The sequence below is a fragment of the Aplidium turbinatum genome, chromosome 15, assembly GCF_918807975.1.
Source record: "Aplidium turbinatum chromosome 15, kaAplTurb1.1, whole genome shotgun sequence".
NCBI lineage: Eukaryota > Metazoa > Chordata > Ascidiacea > Aplousobranchia > Polyclinidae > Aplidium > Aplidium turbinatum.
The window spans coordinates 16656834-16674348 of NC_137486.1; the positions used below are offsets into that span (position 1 = coordinate 16656834).

At 36.0% G+C, this 17515-nt stretch overlaps 1 protein-coding gene across 2 annotated transcripts; it reads left to right on the forward strand.

Annotated features, from left to right (window-relative positions):
- The first annotated feature begins 531 nt into the window (after nt 1-531).
- On the forward strand, nt 532-7516 carry LOC145783875 (isovaleryl-CoA dehydrogenase, mitochondrial-like). Of its 2 annotated transcripts, none has more exons than XM_082595629.1 (9): nt 532-817; nt 1333-1474; nt 1939-2108; nt 2247-2340; nt 2927-3154; nt 3451-3544; nt 4869-4950; nt 5391-5568; nt 6247-7516. In XM_082595629.1, exons 1-9 carry the CDS (start codon nt 632-634, stop codon nt 6378-6380), a joined length of 1308 nt encoding a protein of 435 aa, XP_082451755.1. In that variant the 5' UTR covers nt 532-631; the 3' UTR covers nt 6381-7516. The 2 variants fall into 2 exon arrangements, with proteins under 2 accessions (XP_082451755.1, XP_082451754.1); XM_082595628.1 differs by lacking the exon at nt 3451-3544 and adding an exon at nt 3835-3928.
- Nucleotides 7517-17515: the final 9999 nt, after the last annotated feature.

The window sequence follows — 17515 nt, forward strand, 5'->3', positions numbered from 1 at the left end:
CAAATTCGCGGCGTTTTTTTTTCAGCGGGGGAGCGACCGCCCCCCCTGCCCCCCCATCTCCTACGGCTATGCATAGCGCTCAAGTCCGCTTTCCCGCAATGCAAGATAAAGATAAGAAAAACAAACAAACATTCTTGTGGGTTTGACACCTGTCAGAAGATATTTCGTTTTATTAAAACGAAAAAAATAATTTTTTTTTTAAGTTAATATATAATTAGTGGAAAAACACTGAAGGAAATCTGCGTCTTGAGATAAAAATCTCTGATGACATAAAATTGCGATTGAGGGATTTTCACATCGGCTGTAAAAAAAATATTTGACGCGTCTGGCAGCACCGCAGTAACCAGTTTCGTAACATTGTCTGAACTCTGAAACTACCATAAGTTTGCAAAGTGCAATGCGATAATGCTAGTTTGCTTAGTTTTCAGTAAAAGCATTTCTTGACTAAAACAAAGTTTGGACATTTAGAATACATATCCTTTGATAGCATTTTGTTTTTCGATGACAAATTTTCTAAAAGCAATGTATGTTAACCCTGATTTTAAACTAGGGTTGTTTAAAACAATACCGTAGTTTTGAATAGCTTTATATCACTTAGGTACGGTACCAACTGACATCTGAGAACAATAATATGACTGTTTTTGGGCTCATTTCTAAGACATTTTCTTCACCAGCTTTACAGAATTCTGTTAAACTTCTCCGTTCCTCGCAATCACTAGCCAGCAGAGCTGCATTTTCACCAACCTCAGCAAAGTTTTACAGTCAAACAGTACCTATTGATGATGATATATTTGGCTTCACAGAAGACCAAAAACAGGTGAGAGTTTTAGAAATACTATCTGTTAATTGGGCTAGTGTAGTAACTTTTTTTTAATGCTTTGATCATACTGAGTTGTTTTAACTGTTTTTTTGTTTAAATAGTTTCATCTTCATTAATATTCAATATGCTTGGATGTAGACTACATGCTTGGATGTAGACTACCCTATTATGTATTAAAATATATTTGGAGTAATATGCAGTTATAATGATTTATTAAACATTTTGAAGTGTTGTGGATAATTTTTGTATATTTGTTCATTGTGGATCATTAAATTTTGGGAGCTGGTGTACAAGTCTCTGCCTTGGTTGAAAATGTCATGATGCCATACATTGGAATTGACCAAAAATACAGGGTGAAGTAGCTGTTTCAATCATTATATCAAGGAAAAATATTACGGTATAATTTGGTAAAAATTTGTAATTGGATAAAAACAATGTATTTCAATAAAGTAATAATTAGAAGGTTGGAAATCAGCTTGTTTCTACTATCAATCAAATTTGTTTGATTTCAGTTACGTGAAACAACTTTCAAGTTTTGCCAAGAAGAACTCACACCTTATGCTGACGAAATTGATCGAACCAATGAGTTTACAAAACTGCGTGAATTTTGGAAAAAGTTAGGTGAAATGGGTTTTCTGGGTATAACTACTCCAGGTAATTACATTTAATTTTTTTATCAAAATTTCACATTTTTTAGCTTTATATTTATTGAGAACAGAATACAGAATGCATTTTGTAGATATGAGAGAGTACCATGGGCTGTATCCAAGGGAGGGTGAGGGGGTGATCACCTCCCCACTTATTTGAGTGGTTTAGAATAACTAAAATGATTTTAGCCCACTGTCTAAAAACCACCCCCCGAATTCTAAAAGTGGATAGAGCCCCTGGAGTGTACTAACTTATATACTTTTATTGTTTGTAATGCTTTTATATTAGTTTGAAAATTTATATATTCCGACTCTTCAAACACTAAAGTTTTTTTGTCATATATACTCATTTTTATTGAACTTTGATTGAAACAAATACTGTAGCTTGGCAGCATCAGTATACATTGGCATATATTCTTCATTGCAAAACTGTTTTTTTTTTGTAAAAAAAGTTTTGTTGTACATGTGCAGTGTCAGATGGAGGGACTGGACTCGGTATTTTTGAACAATGCATCGTCATGGAGGAGATGTCTCGATCAAGTGGTGCGATTGCATTGAGTTATGGAGCTCATTCTAACCTTTGCGTTAACCAGCTTGTGCGTCATGGAAATGATGAACAAAAAGCAAAATATTTACCTAAGGTACGCTGCAGGTTAGCAACAGAGCTGTCATCATCACATGTAGATGCACTAATATCTTGGGAAACATATTCAATAGGCTACTTTTCGTTTTGTCTTCAATAGCAGAAAAATCACTAATGGCGACTTTTTACAATGCAGTTGCTTAATGGAGAGCACATTGGGGCACTTGCAATGAGTGAACCCGGTTCTGGATCAGATGTTGTTTCAATGAAATTAAGAGCAGAAAATAAAGGTTTGTAATTTATTAAACAAGTTACAAGTGTTTGCATTATTAATATAGTTATATTTTTCAACCGGATAGTTGTTGTTAACCTTTTATATTTGAAGTATCATATTTTAATGTGGCTGATTAATGCTTGTTGCAAAACTAATTTTTGCCGTCTTAACATCTCAAGCATTGTATTGGGTTTTTTCTGCAGCAACTTTCGTGCTTCTATTGGACATTGTAGCAGCCTTGGCTTTATATTTACTGAAGAACTTGTTATGTGACCAGGTTAATGTGCCTTTTTAATCATATTTAAATCATATGACAACCGTGAAAATTTATCGAAGCACCGTGTTTGTTTTGTATTTATTTGAAAAATGTTACGCTTTAATATCCTTAGATTTTTTTATCATTGCAATGTGCAATGTAACATGGCGTGTTTGATAGCCTATCCTGCAGCCAGGTCTGAAAAACAAAACAATACTAACTGGCTCACCTGTAATTTTTCTCCAGAAAACGCTACAATATAATCCTTTAGCACAGTATCACGTGTTAGTGTTATGCCGATAGTAGCGTTAACGACACCAACAAGTCCTTGCCGTGCATTCCACAGGTGATTACTATGTGTTGAATGGAAATAAGTTTTGGATCACAAATGGCCCAGATGCGGATACGTTGATTGTGTATGCAAAAACAGATATGAGTTCCAAATCACATGGCATTACGACTTTTATTATTGAAAGAGGAATGGAGGGGTTTTCCTCCGCACAAAAGCTGGACAAACTCGGAATGAGAGGTTCTAATACTGGGGAACTGGTGTTTGAAAACTGTAAAGTTCCAGGTTTGATTTTGTTCCACCACTCTGTGTTTACTGAAAGAATTTTGGATCCTGTGCTTATGTCATGGACTGCGTAGTAGTTGATGAATATTTTATTCACCAAACTTTCAGTCAGTGTACACAACTCAGGTTAATTTTTCTCAGCTTAGTTGTGACTTGCCCCCGAAGCATCATAATGGTCAGATTGTCAGTTGGTGTGGAATAATTCCTATTATTTAGTTTGTTAAAAAGTTACAGAAGAAGCATGTAGACCACATAACAATCTATTTTTGAGTAAATGTTGAACATTTCTAATCTAGCGTCTAATGTACTTGGTGGTATGAACAAAGGAGTTTATGTTCTGATGACCGGACTTGATTTAGAACGCTTGGGCGCCGCTGCTGGACCGATAGGGTATGGCACCGCATAAAATTATACTGTATAATCAGCATGCAAAAATTAATTTTTCTTTGATAATTTTGTTGGAGAAGTTGATTTTTCGGATAAACGGATGAAACGTAAAGTGTTTAACCCATGATTGCTTCTATTAATATTTGCTTTTTGAGACAAAAAAGTTATTAATGATCATAGCTACATTTGTCTTTTAGAAGCTGTTTAGCAGCCTTTCTTGGGTTAATTACTTCACTGATGTTGTTACTGTTGCGCTTTAACTCGTATATCTTGATTGTTTTTAATTTAATCAGCAACCAATGTTCTTGGAGCCATCAATAAAGGGGTTTATGTTTTGATGAGCGGTCTAGACCTGGAGAGACTTGTCCTTGCTTCTGGTCCGATAGGGTAAATTTCTGTTACCTAACATCACTGTCAGTAAATAACTTCAACATACAAATTTTCTTTTAAAAAACTGGTTTCTTTATCATTATGCGGAACATTTCAATATTGTTTGAAATGACATCGAAGCTTTCTGTTAATTACTTGAAGTTGTCTAGCATTGGTGATACTACCATTTCCCAGACGACAAAATCCGTCTGCAGACGTTGAAGCAATGTAAAAATGACGGATTTTGCTATCTGGGTTGTTACTTATAATGGGTTTTCTTGTATTTTAAGCATTAGATGCAATTTAGATACCATGTCTGCACACGGAATGGCCCGTTTCGGCGAGTCCGATTCGGCGAGTCCAATTCGGCTAGTCCGATTCGGCGAGTGCCCTATTCGGCGAGAGCCCTTTTCGGCGAGTTCCCTATTCGGCAATTTTTCGAATTTTTTTTTTTTAATTATTAGGTACCGTAGCGTAATTATCATTGCCGTTTTAGGGTTACGGGTTGGGGTTAGAGGTTAGGGTTGGAGTTAGGGGGTTAAGGGTTAGGGCGTTAAGGGTTAGGGGTTAAGAGTTAGGGGGTGAAGGGTAAGGGGGTTATTTAAACGTTTAGCGACGTTAAAACGATGTAAAAGCGGCAATGATATTTAGGCTACGGTACCCGATAATTTTGAAAAAATTCGAAAAATCGCCGAATATGGAACTCGCCGAAAATGGCTCTCGCCGAATAGGGCACTCGCCGAGTCGGACTAGCCGAATTGGACTCGCCAAATAGTAGCAGACCCGTCTGCACAGGTAGCGTACCAAATGCTTTGTTATGCAATTATTGCTTTTAATCGATGATTTGCAAACTGCAACAACATAGCATTTCCCAATTAATTATTTGCCTTCTGTGTTCGATTTCTGTGATACAGTATTTCACTCTGCTCCTTGGCATGCTGAAGGCTGTGCGTTTTAGGTTGATGCAAGCTGCGATTGACACCGCCTTTCCTTATGTTCACGAAAGAAAACAGTTTGGCCAGAGTATCGGAGAGTTTCAAGTATGATCAAACTATATGTTTCTAACATATTTTATACATAACGAGCTCGAACTACCAACTTAAAACCATTACCGAGGAATCCTTTGTAAAATAATTTAGATTCTGTAACCTGTTGGTGTTTTAAAAATGGATTTTATTACGTGGCTTCACGACGCACGTTATGAATTTTATTACGTAGCGTCACGACGCAAGTTATAATATTGTTTTGTTTGGTTTGCACTGTATTACTTTAACCCCTTTCGCCAAACAAAGAAATGAAAAATGCATTGTTATAACTCGCTTAAGCTTTATGTATAAACCCTGTGCGGAATTCACTCTTTTGCATTTGTTTTACTGTAATAGTTTTTACATAGGATTTGTGCATTCTACTACGACGTGTAGTGGCATTGCGCTTCTGACACGGTAAACAAAGCGTTGTCAGTGATGCGTTTGCTTTTCAGTTAATTCAAGGCAAGATGGCGGACATGTACACACGCCTGAGCTCATGTCGCGCTTACATGTACAGCCTTGCTCGGGCTTGCGATAAAGGTCACTTCAACAACAGAGACTGCGCTGGGTTGATTCTTTTTGCTGCAGAAAATGCAACGCAAGTGGCTTTGGATGGAATCCAGTGCTTAGGTTTGACGGTTTCTTTTGTTCATTCTACACTAAGTGCAATACTAACCAGTTTAGCTTCTCTTTCTTTGCTGTAAAATCTTCTCCATTACTCAATGTAAGTACTATGTGGTCGAAATGCCTGTCTGGAAGTGTTTGCACCCTTATGGAACAGGTAATACCTAAAATTATGCTTTACAGTCTCAAAAACATTTGGAAGATGACTCTAATTGAGTTGTGATGTCACTGGTAAGCTCCATAATGAAATAAAGTTATAGAAACTTTTATTCTCTGTTGTTGATTCGTCGGTGCCTGTATGTGTATGTTACTCCATCCATTAGGTGCCACTCAGGCGCACACCGCAGTAGACGAATCAGTACATTGCTTCATTCAGCCGTTTCTGTATTCACGAAATCGGCCGCTTATCCAACAAAGCTATTGTTGGGGAAAAATTTTATTTGCCGTTTATTTAATCTTTCATCTATGTTCCAGCAAGTCCACTGAATCATCGCGTTGTTTATATTTTGACGCTATTTTTGTTATTTTGATGCATAATCTTTCAATTAAATCTTACCGTGTTTCTTTGTAAATTTTGTTAGCTTTTTATATTTTTTCATTTATTTTTAAATAAAAACAATCTTACAACCCAATGCCAATCTTCAATCCGTGACGTCACAAAGTACTTTCACTGACGGTGTTCAGGTGGAAACGGTTACATCAATGACTATCCTACTGGAAGGATATTGCGAGATGCGAAATTGTACGAGATAGGAGCTGGTACGAGCGAAGTAAGAAGATGGCTCATCGGCCGTTCGTTCAATGAGATGTTCAAATAACCAACAACTCTTTATTGAACTTCTCCAATGCATTTTCAGTCAAATTTCATTGTTATATTTATTGCGAAACATGATCAATCGTGTCAACCTCCAATAATATCATCTATTTCTCAGTTTAACTTTTTGTATCAAAGTTGTTGAACTTGATTTTGTGGAGAACTTTATATATTTCCAGACTTGAAGGATGACTGCCTTCGTATTTTTGTTAGCGGTGCGATCTTAAATTACTTTTAGTCACGTGGTAGATTTGGAAATTTTGCTTGCAATTTCAGCTTTTGAAGTTAGATGGGCAGAGCCTAGTATGGATTGGATAATGTTGCCCTTTTTCTGCTCTCTTTTCGCTTTTGAGATCTGTTCCTTAGTTCGCTTATATTATGTTACCAAAGCAGCGACCAAATTGCGCAGTTTCAACATATGAAGTGATTTTTGGAATTAAATCAGTTTGCCAATATCTCTTCTGTTTGTTAGCGCTTAATTAAATTTATACTCGTTGTTTTAACGATGTTGTAGAGTTTTCACTATTGCAAAACTTAGAGATCTCACTCCTGTAGTTCTTTGGTTAAACATTCATTGTTGTGGGGGAAGAATAGTAGGTTGTTAGACAGGAACTATGCTTCAGTATTGCGTCTATCATCTGTTGCATGAGCGTTGTGCAGCCGGTAAAATTAAATTGTAAAATAAAATCGCTAGTAAATCTTCTTATACCGACCATTCATTATGATTAAGCATAAAGAATATTTTTACCACAAACCGATGCATGTGACGTCACATTTGATCTTTTTTAAGTGAAATCAATGATGAGTGTCATATTTCTTGTGCTGGCGGTAGCGGAGTGGTCACTAGCCAAAATCCAAAAAAATTATAGGCCTATTATTAATTTCGTAAAAATCTATCTGCATGCAAGCCGAGAGGAACTTCGGTTATCTTTGAGCAATGTTGTGAAACTTATAAGTGCAAACCGCTTGCGAAGTCAACTTGTGCCTGTGCAACTTTTGAGTTCACACTGTTTGAATATTGTTGTGTTTCACGGCGACACAGAGTTTTCAGTGTAATTGCTCTCTTGTTTTTATTTTTGCAGGCTATAGATTTGCGATTGTGCCGTGACTGCCTAATTAATAAAATATTACTTACGTTTTGCAGTTTTTAAAATTGCAGTAAGTAGGCTGTGGAGTGTGGAGGGGTAGCGCCTTTCAGCAGGTGATGCGCAAGTCAATAGCCTCTCTTATTCACTGGTCTCTTCATCCCAGGTTGTTTAACATGACCGTCCCAGAGCCTATTCGTGGCGAGGCTGTTTGCGCTAATCTGGGGGGCGAACCTCAATAAAAACACGTAGACTGTAGGTGCTCCAAGTCAGTCTTTAGCGTGAGGAGTGTCTAACTGTCTATCATTTCCAATGGCATGCTTGGTTGGCGCCAGTAAGAGCATCCCGCCATTAAATTCATGCACCTAAAACTTATATGCAGTGACTAAACTAGGTCGACCCTGATGTTTCACGATGAAGACCAGGCTTGTTTGAAGCAAAATGGATGATGATGACAGTAGTTAGTTACTGACGAACAGAATCTAAAAGTTAGGTTTCCAACATAATCGCCGCTGCAGTTTGTACTGCAACCTCCTTTAAATGAAAAATGTGTTTTACCTTTCCATAGGCCTAACCTCAGATAAAAAATTGGTCTCAACTTATATATCGTAGTGGCCGTTGACCATGACGCTCTTGACTGATCCCTCCTTCGAAAGTGTGATAGGCTATCATATTTACACCTTCTCATATCAATAGATTCTTTGTGAAATATATAATAGGAGGATACGTTTTGATCCGAGCTGAAAAACTTTTTGGGAATCTCGAAACATTTTAAGGCTCAGGGCTATAAAGAAAAGGCAGCTTTGCTGTATTCCTAAAACTGAACTGACATATGTCAGAGAGACACTGAACTTTCATTGAAAAGACTTATTGTCAAGTAAGTTCGGATATTTACTTGGTAGTAGCCTTCCAGGCTAGACGCTGTCCTTCAACACCCCAAAGCCTACCTGCGAACAACGATTTTTTATTTCTAACTTAGAATTTTATAAATGCAATAAATAACAGAGTGGATTTTTTTGTTATGCTGTGCCAGGATTTGAATTTCTCGACTTTTTTTGCAGCGTATTGTTTTAAGATTGTTATTCACTCGATTATATGCAAAAAATGAATTGACTTGGTGTACCAATGAGGTTATCTTTTTTCAATTTTTTTCAAAATTTAGTTTTTGGTTGGCATCACTGTTCCCACACCTCTCTTTGGCGTTCATTGAGAAATGTGTGAGGTGAATCGGCTTTGGTTGCCTAGTTTCGTGTTGTTTGCTTGACATCTTTAGCTGAAGATTTTAAAACAACAAGTTGTATAGCTTTAAGTAAAAAAGAGTTGTCTGGGAAATCATTAATTTTAAATGTTTAAAAAAATAAGTATTCTGGCAAAAATGCCAAGGTTAATTTGCTGCCAACAACTGTAAACAGTTGTGGAGGGTTGGAACAAAGTTCACTGTCAATCTTTTTAAGGTAATTATAACTTACTGGAGCTAAGCTAATTATAACTCAGTGAAATGCTAAATGAGCCATTTAGTATAATGTTGGAAATGTCATTGGAGAAATCAAAATAAGAAATTTTCTGAATGCTGGAATGGGTGACAAGACCTGCTTCCAATATAATATAGGTGAAAACTTCATTTTTGTACAGGCCATGCTAAAATCGGTGGTAAAACTGCTTCAAAACAGGTGAAGATTTTTTTAGAGATTACATTCAACATGGAAGAAGTAGGCTAGTCTTGGACTTGACTTTTGGTAAAATAAAGCTTCATTTGTGAAAGTTGCCCTGTTACCGGTACCATAGGGATAGGGATTGACTTGGCAGTGTCTGACATCACTAGCTTGCCAGACATTTCAAAAAAATATTTTTAGGAGTAGCTGCATTGTTTTGTTTAAAATCATTTTGAGGCAGTTGGCTATATTGTTTGATAGCTGATTTTTTTAGCAGCACATTTTAACTGTTTGTATTGTTACGATTTATGAGAAACATGTGTGATTGTGTGCAGGACATGTACCGTAGAAGCTATTAGAGGTTAGTGCATAACCCCATTCTGACAAAACCATTTTGCTGTAATTGTGAATTGTCAGTCGATAGTGTGCTTTCATAATCAACCGAGCACTTTCTCTATTGGAACATTTTTGAGATGATTAGAATTTTGAAGAAATTTATATCAAGGTATACCTAAGTCGTTGTGTGGTAGGTGTGATGTTTCTACTACAGATGTGTATGATAACACTAGTTACGTACTCCATATCACAGTTATTAGCGCAGTGCTAGTTTATTGAATAACTGATGTATTTTTGGTTGAGTATTTAAAAATCTGTTTAGAACTGGTCAGTTAATGTTATTGTTCCCTCATCATAGATTGTCTCATCAGCATAATTTACAGTATCCATTTGTGGTTACATTAACGTCAATAGTTGAGTTTTGACAACACTAGCATAGTTTTGTTACTTTGCTATAAATTATTTGAACAGGTTTTGAATCTTAGTTTTATATGTTTTCATTTTAGTAATGAAAGCACAATAACTGTGCTTAGTTTTTAAAATTAATGACTGAAGTAAGCTTCTGGATCTATCGAGTTTTAACAAAAGAAATACTAGTGTATTGAATAAATAGTGAAATCTTATCCCTGCAAACAATGAAATGATAAAATCAAAAAATGATGGTTTAACTCTAAGTTTGTACCCAAAGCAATGCATTGAAAGACAACTCTCCATGCAGTACCACTTAATGAATAGCCTAGAATGTTGTGCAGGCAAAAAATAGATACTTTGAATGTGAGAAAATACTGCAGTTTGAAGGAAACTTTTTGATCCATCAGCCTTTAGCTGCAAGGAAATTTATTTTGTTTTTTATGTCAAAGTACTGAGACTGGGATAATCTTTGCTTCAGGTTTTGCCATGTGTATATTCACTGAGCTGGGTAAATAGCGAAGAAATAATTATCATAATGGTTATTTCTTGTGACATGTTTGTATCTTCTTGTTGATGTTAGATATTGTTGGCATCTTGTTGGTTGCATAGTTGCGTAGTTGAAATTATCTGCACTATGCCTAAAAGGACCTGAGTTTAACTTCAACACTGACTGAGTCCACAAAGTTGGTGTTGGCAACATGCTTGATACTAGCGTCTAGTGTGCTTGGAGATTGGCAGCAAGACTGGCTTTCCTTGTCACCTAAACTAAAATGTTCTAAACCTGCAATCACAAGCCATAAGCCTGGTAAAAGTTAAAAATTGTAGTGCATCTGTATGTCATTAAGTTGTTCATTTTTTGTATGAAAGGATATTAATTCAAATGTTCTGTTATGGCACAAGCTTGGCCAATCCATGACGTTGTTTGTATTGCTTATACTCTCCAGTTGGATTAGGTAAATTTATAAAAATTCAGTGTTACATTTAATTGATAGTAATTTTGTGGGTTTGGTTTATGATTTCAAGTACAAACTCTTGGAAAGAAAATTAACAATAACAAAACATATAATTTATTCAATGCATAAATGAAATGTCCTCGTAAATTCAAAACTCTTTGTAAACTTATTTGTATTACAATTTTTTTTAATGAATACCGTATATGTTATTACTTTGAACATTTACTTTGGGTGAAATCAAGATGTAGATTAAGAACCATTGATATTAGGGCTTATATCAAAATTTACAGGGTAAACACTAATAACTCAACAAAACATTTTTTTACAAAAGTTGGCCTTGAATCATTTGTATTATCTGTTGGTGTGCTGGGTTGATTTGCACTTGAGTATAAAATGGTGTTTATGTTATGTATATATCAAATAGAAATATACGATGCATGCTATCTGTCTCTGTCATTTGACACAAAAATGTACTGTAGTGTTTTGAGTCAATATCTTGTCAGCATTTGCTCATTTTTGTGTCTTGTTTTAGTGTTGAAACTTCACCTAAACTGTTAAATTGTACATACTAGAGAAGGCTAGAAGTTGAGTAATTGCTACAGGCTGATTTGCTGTAATTAAAGTAATATAATTGGTCTCATGACCGTATTTTACCAGACAGAAAATTGAACTTTAAATGCAAATATTTTATCCATGAAATATCAAAGAAACCTTTGTTCAGTTTTTCATGAAAAAAAATTGACTTCTCATTGAGAAAATGATTAAGGGATTTGAAATCAATCAAATGTCCATTGTCATTCAATTTATGATTACTCATCATTTTATCATACCATAAAATCAAGTGAAAAATTTAAAAGAGGGAGTGGGATAAAAACTGCAACATTGCATAGCCTGCAAAACAGCCATTTCCTTCACTTTTAGGTAAAGACATTTGTTTGAGGGTGTTTTGACAGCAGTGCTTGTGAATTGTCATGTTGACATGGAAAGCTCTGATACTGCTCATCTAAGTAGGGCTGCTTTCATTAGTTTTTAAGACCTTTCACGACTGGCCATCATGCTTATTCACAAACCCTAGCTAAGCCCAATTGGAAGAATTTACTTCTTTTTTTTTAACAACCTATTTTAAGGAAGTCTCGTGTGTTTCCGGCATGCAACTTAAAACCTTCACAGTGATTAAGTTTAGTTTTGGTCAACAATAACCGCTTTCCTTGTAAAATACACTGAAGACGACATTCCATTTGCTTTCACTACTAATTTCAAAGTTGGTTTTGGTTTCATCCGATCGTCATAAAGGTATTTTCATTCTTCCTTGAAAGTATTTTTACGATGACTGTAGCCACCTGGCGTTTAAATTTGATTGATATTTTATCGACTCAATCATTAATTAGTTTATTAGTGACGTCTGTCTTGTAAAGGATTGCAGATTATGAATATCACACCGTATCTCATTAAAATCTCTTTTGTATTAACTTAAATAAGTTGTGTAACATCAGTCCCGTTAGAGAATTTTACTTTTTAGTATTCATTTTGTTTGCATTCGCGTTTCTAGTTCAGTTGTTACCACAATGTAAACACCGTTTTTCTGTTTGAGCGATTTGGAAGAACTCCACACCTATTCGCTGTTGCCCCAGCCAGCTAAAGTAGCTTTTTACATCGTTTCAACGTTGCCAAATGTGAAAATGTTGTGAAAATGAGAACTTTTGCAGACTAGGGCTGCCATGTTGAATAATACATGTTCTCGCCAGTGTCAGACCGGAAGCACAAAATTTTGATCGATTTTCTGTGCCTGCATGTCTTGGCAAGAGGCTTTCTTAGCTCATTTACTAAATTTTTATCTAGTTTTTTTTTTTGTTTTTATTGTGTGAGTCTAGGCACGTTGAAGCCTTATACAATTTTGATGTTTCCATAATTAAATCCAGGAACTGCTTAACGAATTTTGCAATCTATCAATGCTTATTTTATGTCACTAAAGAACACAAAATATATTATGTTACAATGACATAAAATTGAATGATACGAAAATGCGTTCTTGTGCAGTGTACTGCTTTGATAGATAAGATGTTAATTTTCCTCATCTCATCACGCAAAACTTTCAAACGCTTTGCAACGCAAACCTTCCAAACTGTTACCTTCCTTGATTTCACTCCAATTTGTTCTGAATACAACGTTTTTTTCATTTTTACCATCTTTTTCTACTGGCTATCACTTCAGTCAAGTTAACTTCCTATTTAATAATAATAATCATGCTTTTATTTGCGCCCATTGCGATAACATACAGTGCACTGGGATCACAGATGCGATACAACAGACGACAGGAAGCAGCGAAGTAACATATAGCCTTCGAGTCAGCTGCTCCCCTTGTTTTGTCTTGCTATTAAGTGTCTTTGCCGAGACACAGCAGCGTGCTCTGGAGCGGTGTCGAACCCACGTCCTTTCGAACGTCGCGCAGACGTCTTTACCACTCGGCCACGCAACCGACTGCGAAGACGTTGTTTGTCGTGTGGAAAGCGCTAGGCTTATTACACGTTTTGGCTTCCTAATTACTGGAATAGTAAAATTCCTGAACTTACGTTTGCCCAATGTCAAAACACTGAAAATGTACGTAATATTTTGAATTTCGGGTGAAACTGAATATCTTTTGTGAGAAATTTACCAACAAATGTTTGGAATCTGCTTCCGATGGCAAAAGAGCGTTTTACGGCACCGCATATGATACTAATTAACCGTTTCAACATTTTTAACATTTTGAAACAACGAAGCTTTTTTGATTTTTTCTGTCAAAAATTACATTGAAGGGATCAATCGATTAAAGCTTGTGCGATATAGTTTTCATAAAAACATTGGTTTAGAAATAAAATTTATTGCAACGCAAAGAAGGTTTGGTTTCGGCAATAAAATAATACTGATGTTTTTGTTTGATTGATGGAAATTCAATTTTGTTGAAACAAGCAGTTCTGTGGCTTTCGGTTTGTCTGATGGTGATTAACTCATTTGTTTGTCTATGGCTGAGTTTCCTGGCTTGAAATAATGTCAATAATATTGATGAGTTTTTTTTTCATTTTACTTCACGTGCCTTCTCTTTCCTGGCTTGCCATTCATAAAAAATAGATTCTCTTGTACTCGTTTTTTTATGAATGGCCAACAGCGAAAAAAGCACAGTCGTTCACGTGTGTTCATAGTCTACAAGCGAGACGTCGAAAATACGCGAAATTGTGTAGCTTTTGTATCTACACTATGTTTTTGGTTTATGGGTTTAGCTTCCGGAGTTTGCGAAGATCCATTATGCTGCCATTTCATTTGGGTTAAAATTGGTTTTATCAAATTTATCTCATTTCGCCGTGCAACCTGGCAAGCGTCTTATGCCAGCCAATTTGCAGAATACTTGCCAGAAAGATATTTTTTACAACGCTTCAAGGTCCGGAGACGTAATTGTCTGAGCATGAATATCAGAAAGCGATATTTTATAGATTATGCGTTGGCCATTGCTTGTGTGACAAACTTATGGTGAAAAAATTTCTCACAGAACCATAAGCTGAACTATTAGGGGCAAGTTGTTAATTTTTATGCTATTAATTAACCAGGACAAAAACGACAAATATTATTCAGCGTTTTATACCTTGCCGGAAAATCAGTCCTTTGTGACATTTGTTCAACATTTGCGGACGCTGTAGCTTCATTTTCAGTAACAAACTCACAGAATGAGTAAAAACTCTCCATAAAACCTTTTCTACCAGCTACTACATCAGGTTAAAATGCTGACGATTTCATTAATTTTACCTCAAAGAGCTCAAACGACATGTGATATTTGCGGATCTGTCATATGTCCAGTTCCAAAAAGTTTCCCAGTGGAGATTTTCAAATCAATCTCAAAACAACATTGGTTTTGTTTTTTCAATTTTCCTAAGAGTATTCGTGGTCAAGTACAATTTGCCGCTGAAAGACACTTGAATCAGTAATTTGTATTATCAATTCAAAACGTGTATTTATTTATCTTGATGTGTGGTCGGCTCTTGACTTCCTGCTTTGGCTGAAAAGTTTATGCGTGTTAATAGATATTATGTTCTTTCCTGTTTAATTATTAAGCTCACTTCAATAATTCATGTGTTCTGGAAAGCTAACGCACTGTCACAGTCTTGGTGTTCTGAATCTTCTTGCCTATGGGCAGCAGTCACGTTATTTCATCCAGGCACTGCATGATAAATATGAAGACTGAAGACAGAATCACATTTGTAGCTGGTTCTCTTGTCTTGGGTTTGCAGACGTTGAATCAATGTAAAAATGAGGAATTTTTCTGGCTGGCCCCATCGTGCCAAGTGTTTCGTTGCTCATTGCTGGAAGTATTTTTCCTAATGAGCAAAATAATATTCTGTCTTCAAGATAGCTTCGGGTTGGTGATTTTTTTACACTTTAGATGACTACCCAGTCAGCAACCAGTCCTTTCGCACATTGTTTCAACGTCTGCAAACATTGCACCAATGTACAAGGGTTTGATTTGTCAATTGGACGAGATGCCACCATGCAAGCCTTGCTTACATCTTTCTTGTTTGCTGTTCTTCATGTGACCAAAAAGTGAAGCCGACTAAAAGGAAATGCTTTGTAAGAAATTTATCCGCTTAAGTAAATGTCATGTAGTATAAGAAACTAAGCCGTCGTCATTAGCGGCATATAAAAGAAAGCTTGGACAGGTATCGATCGCCTATTTGAATAATTTTTGTCGTTTTTTAATATTTTTTTCGTAGTTTTCACTTTTCTGTTGGCCCCATTAAACACTGCAACGCCACATAATAAACTATATTTTTCATCATATACCTATCTCTAGTATTGCTTATTATTTTTTAATGTCGGAAATACACTGTGCAACTTGAAAGAATTTATTGGATGAAAGACTTTTTACCAAATTCATCATCAGTCGTTATCTCCGCCTATCTCCGCCTCCACCAAATTACCGTACTTTTACTCTCAAGAGATTTGAAAGTTTGTCTCAGTTTGCTTTGTTTGACAAGTTATCATAAATTTTCTTTTTTGAGATGTTTATCCTTAGTTGGCTGTTTGTGTATCATTGTGAATCAAAAATCAGTATTGTGCAACGCAGTCGACTTATTAAAACCTAATATTTTTCACCTCAATACCTAGGTGCAGTATTTGAAAAGAACAGAGATGTGTTGTATGCAGAATGCAGATATCCAACGTCAAATAGGGATCCAGTATCATTAAATACTCATCTAAAGTTTAAATCTTTACGCCAACAAAAAATCAATCAAAAGTACAAAAAATCCGTTTTACGAAATTGACTTTGATTTTGTTGTTGAAAAGTTGTATCATTGATCAAGAACCGATTGTAATCATCCACAACGTAAATATGGACACTACAAACGTATTGCAATTCCCAACTCTTTACCCTTCGTCGCATTTACGGGAATAAATTTTTGTAAGGATACACTGATACGGTAGTGGCAGAATTAGCCGGAGGGCCAGAAGAAAATGTATGTGCAGCGCGAGGTATTGCACGCTCCGCTTTGCTGACATGAAACCATCCAGTCATGGTAGGGTGAAGCTCTTAACAAACACGAAATGACAATACTGGATTATGGAATTATTACTTACATAGAATCCAGATTAGCATGTATGGTAGTACAATTGCCGTCACCAAACATACATTTGAGATTTTGTTAGATATGGTTGGTCAAGTCTTTGCCGTGCGATGATTTGTATGGTTTGTGATGATAGATATAAAATTTCACGTAATGTTCTTTGAAACGGAAGCGGATTAGCGGTTATATCCATAAGTGCTGTTGTTATCACTAAATGGCAGTCTTACAACAGAAATTCAGTACATTATCTGAATGCAAATATTTTCAATGGTTCCTGTAGGAGATTTTAAACGACCATACAGCGATAAGTTGAGTTGCAAACCAAACTGACAAAAATTGCAGTTTTTACATCATGTCAACGTCGTCCCAGATTCTTCTGTAAAGATGGGACGGATTACATTGGTCACGCCTGGGATTAAATTACGCTCATTGTTGATGTAATGTCAATAACAAGAGGCAAAGGTCACTTGCAGCTACAGGAAGTAGACAGCTTGCGAGGATTGTTGTGACAGAAGCAGACAATTTGCAACTAGTAGCATATTTTTTTCTGCAGCATTTTTCTTGTTTGCTAAAATACAACAAAATGTTATGTACTGTAGACTGTGTAGAGTCTTGTATATGTTTCTGTAACAAGCATGTTGTGTGTCATATGTGTATGGCGTCTTCATGCTTGAAACAGTTCAACTCCGTACAAATTGTGATTTGAGAAGCTATCGTGATGGGGAATCTTGTGCACGAAATTTAAGGAAATTGTTTTTAATTTCAGAAGGAAGTATTTTGCCATCTAGCCAGCCAAATTAGTTTAGTTTCGCTTTCAGAGTCAAAAACCTTTCTTTCCTCACAATTAAACCTATTTTGGCTTCGCCAAATTGAGAGTGTGGCGGAAATGAAGATTTTGCATGAATTTTCTGATGCTTGTTGAGCGATGAAATAGTCTCCGCAAAGCAAGCCATGCTATGAATGCAATGAAATACCCACATTGCATTGATAAAATCATAAGTCATAACATATGTACAGTACAAATATGTTGTTTTTTCTAGATTTGTGACTTTGTATCTTTGCTAAGGTTAACCTCTTATAGGTAGAGGCTGCGAACTCTTTGTAGTGTTTA

What these genes read in the sequence shown, in the direction of transcription:
- LOC145783875 (XM_082595629.1), top strand. Translation starts at nt 632, where the DNA reads ATGACTGTTTTTGGGCTCATTTCTAAGACATTTTCTTCACCAGCTTTA. An exon ending in ATTAAGAGCAGAAAATAAAG is followed by an intron (nt 2,341 to 2,926) that starts GTTTGTAATTTA and finishes TGCATTCCACAG; the next exon opens with GTGATTACTATGTGTTGAAT. An exon ending in GCCGCTGCTGGACCGATAGG is followed by an intron (nt 3,545 to 4,868) that starts GTATGGCACCGC and finishes TGTGCGTTTTAG; the next exon opens with GTTGATGCAAGCTGCGATTG.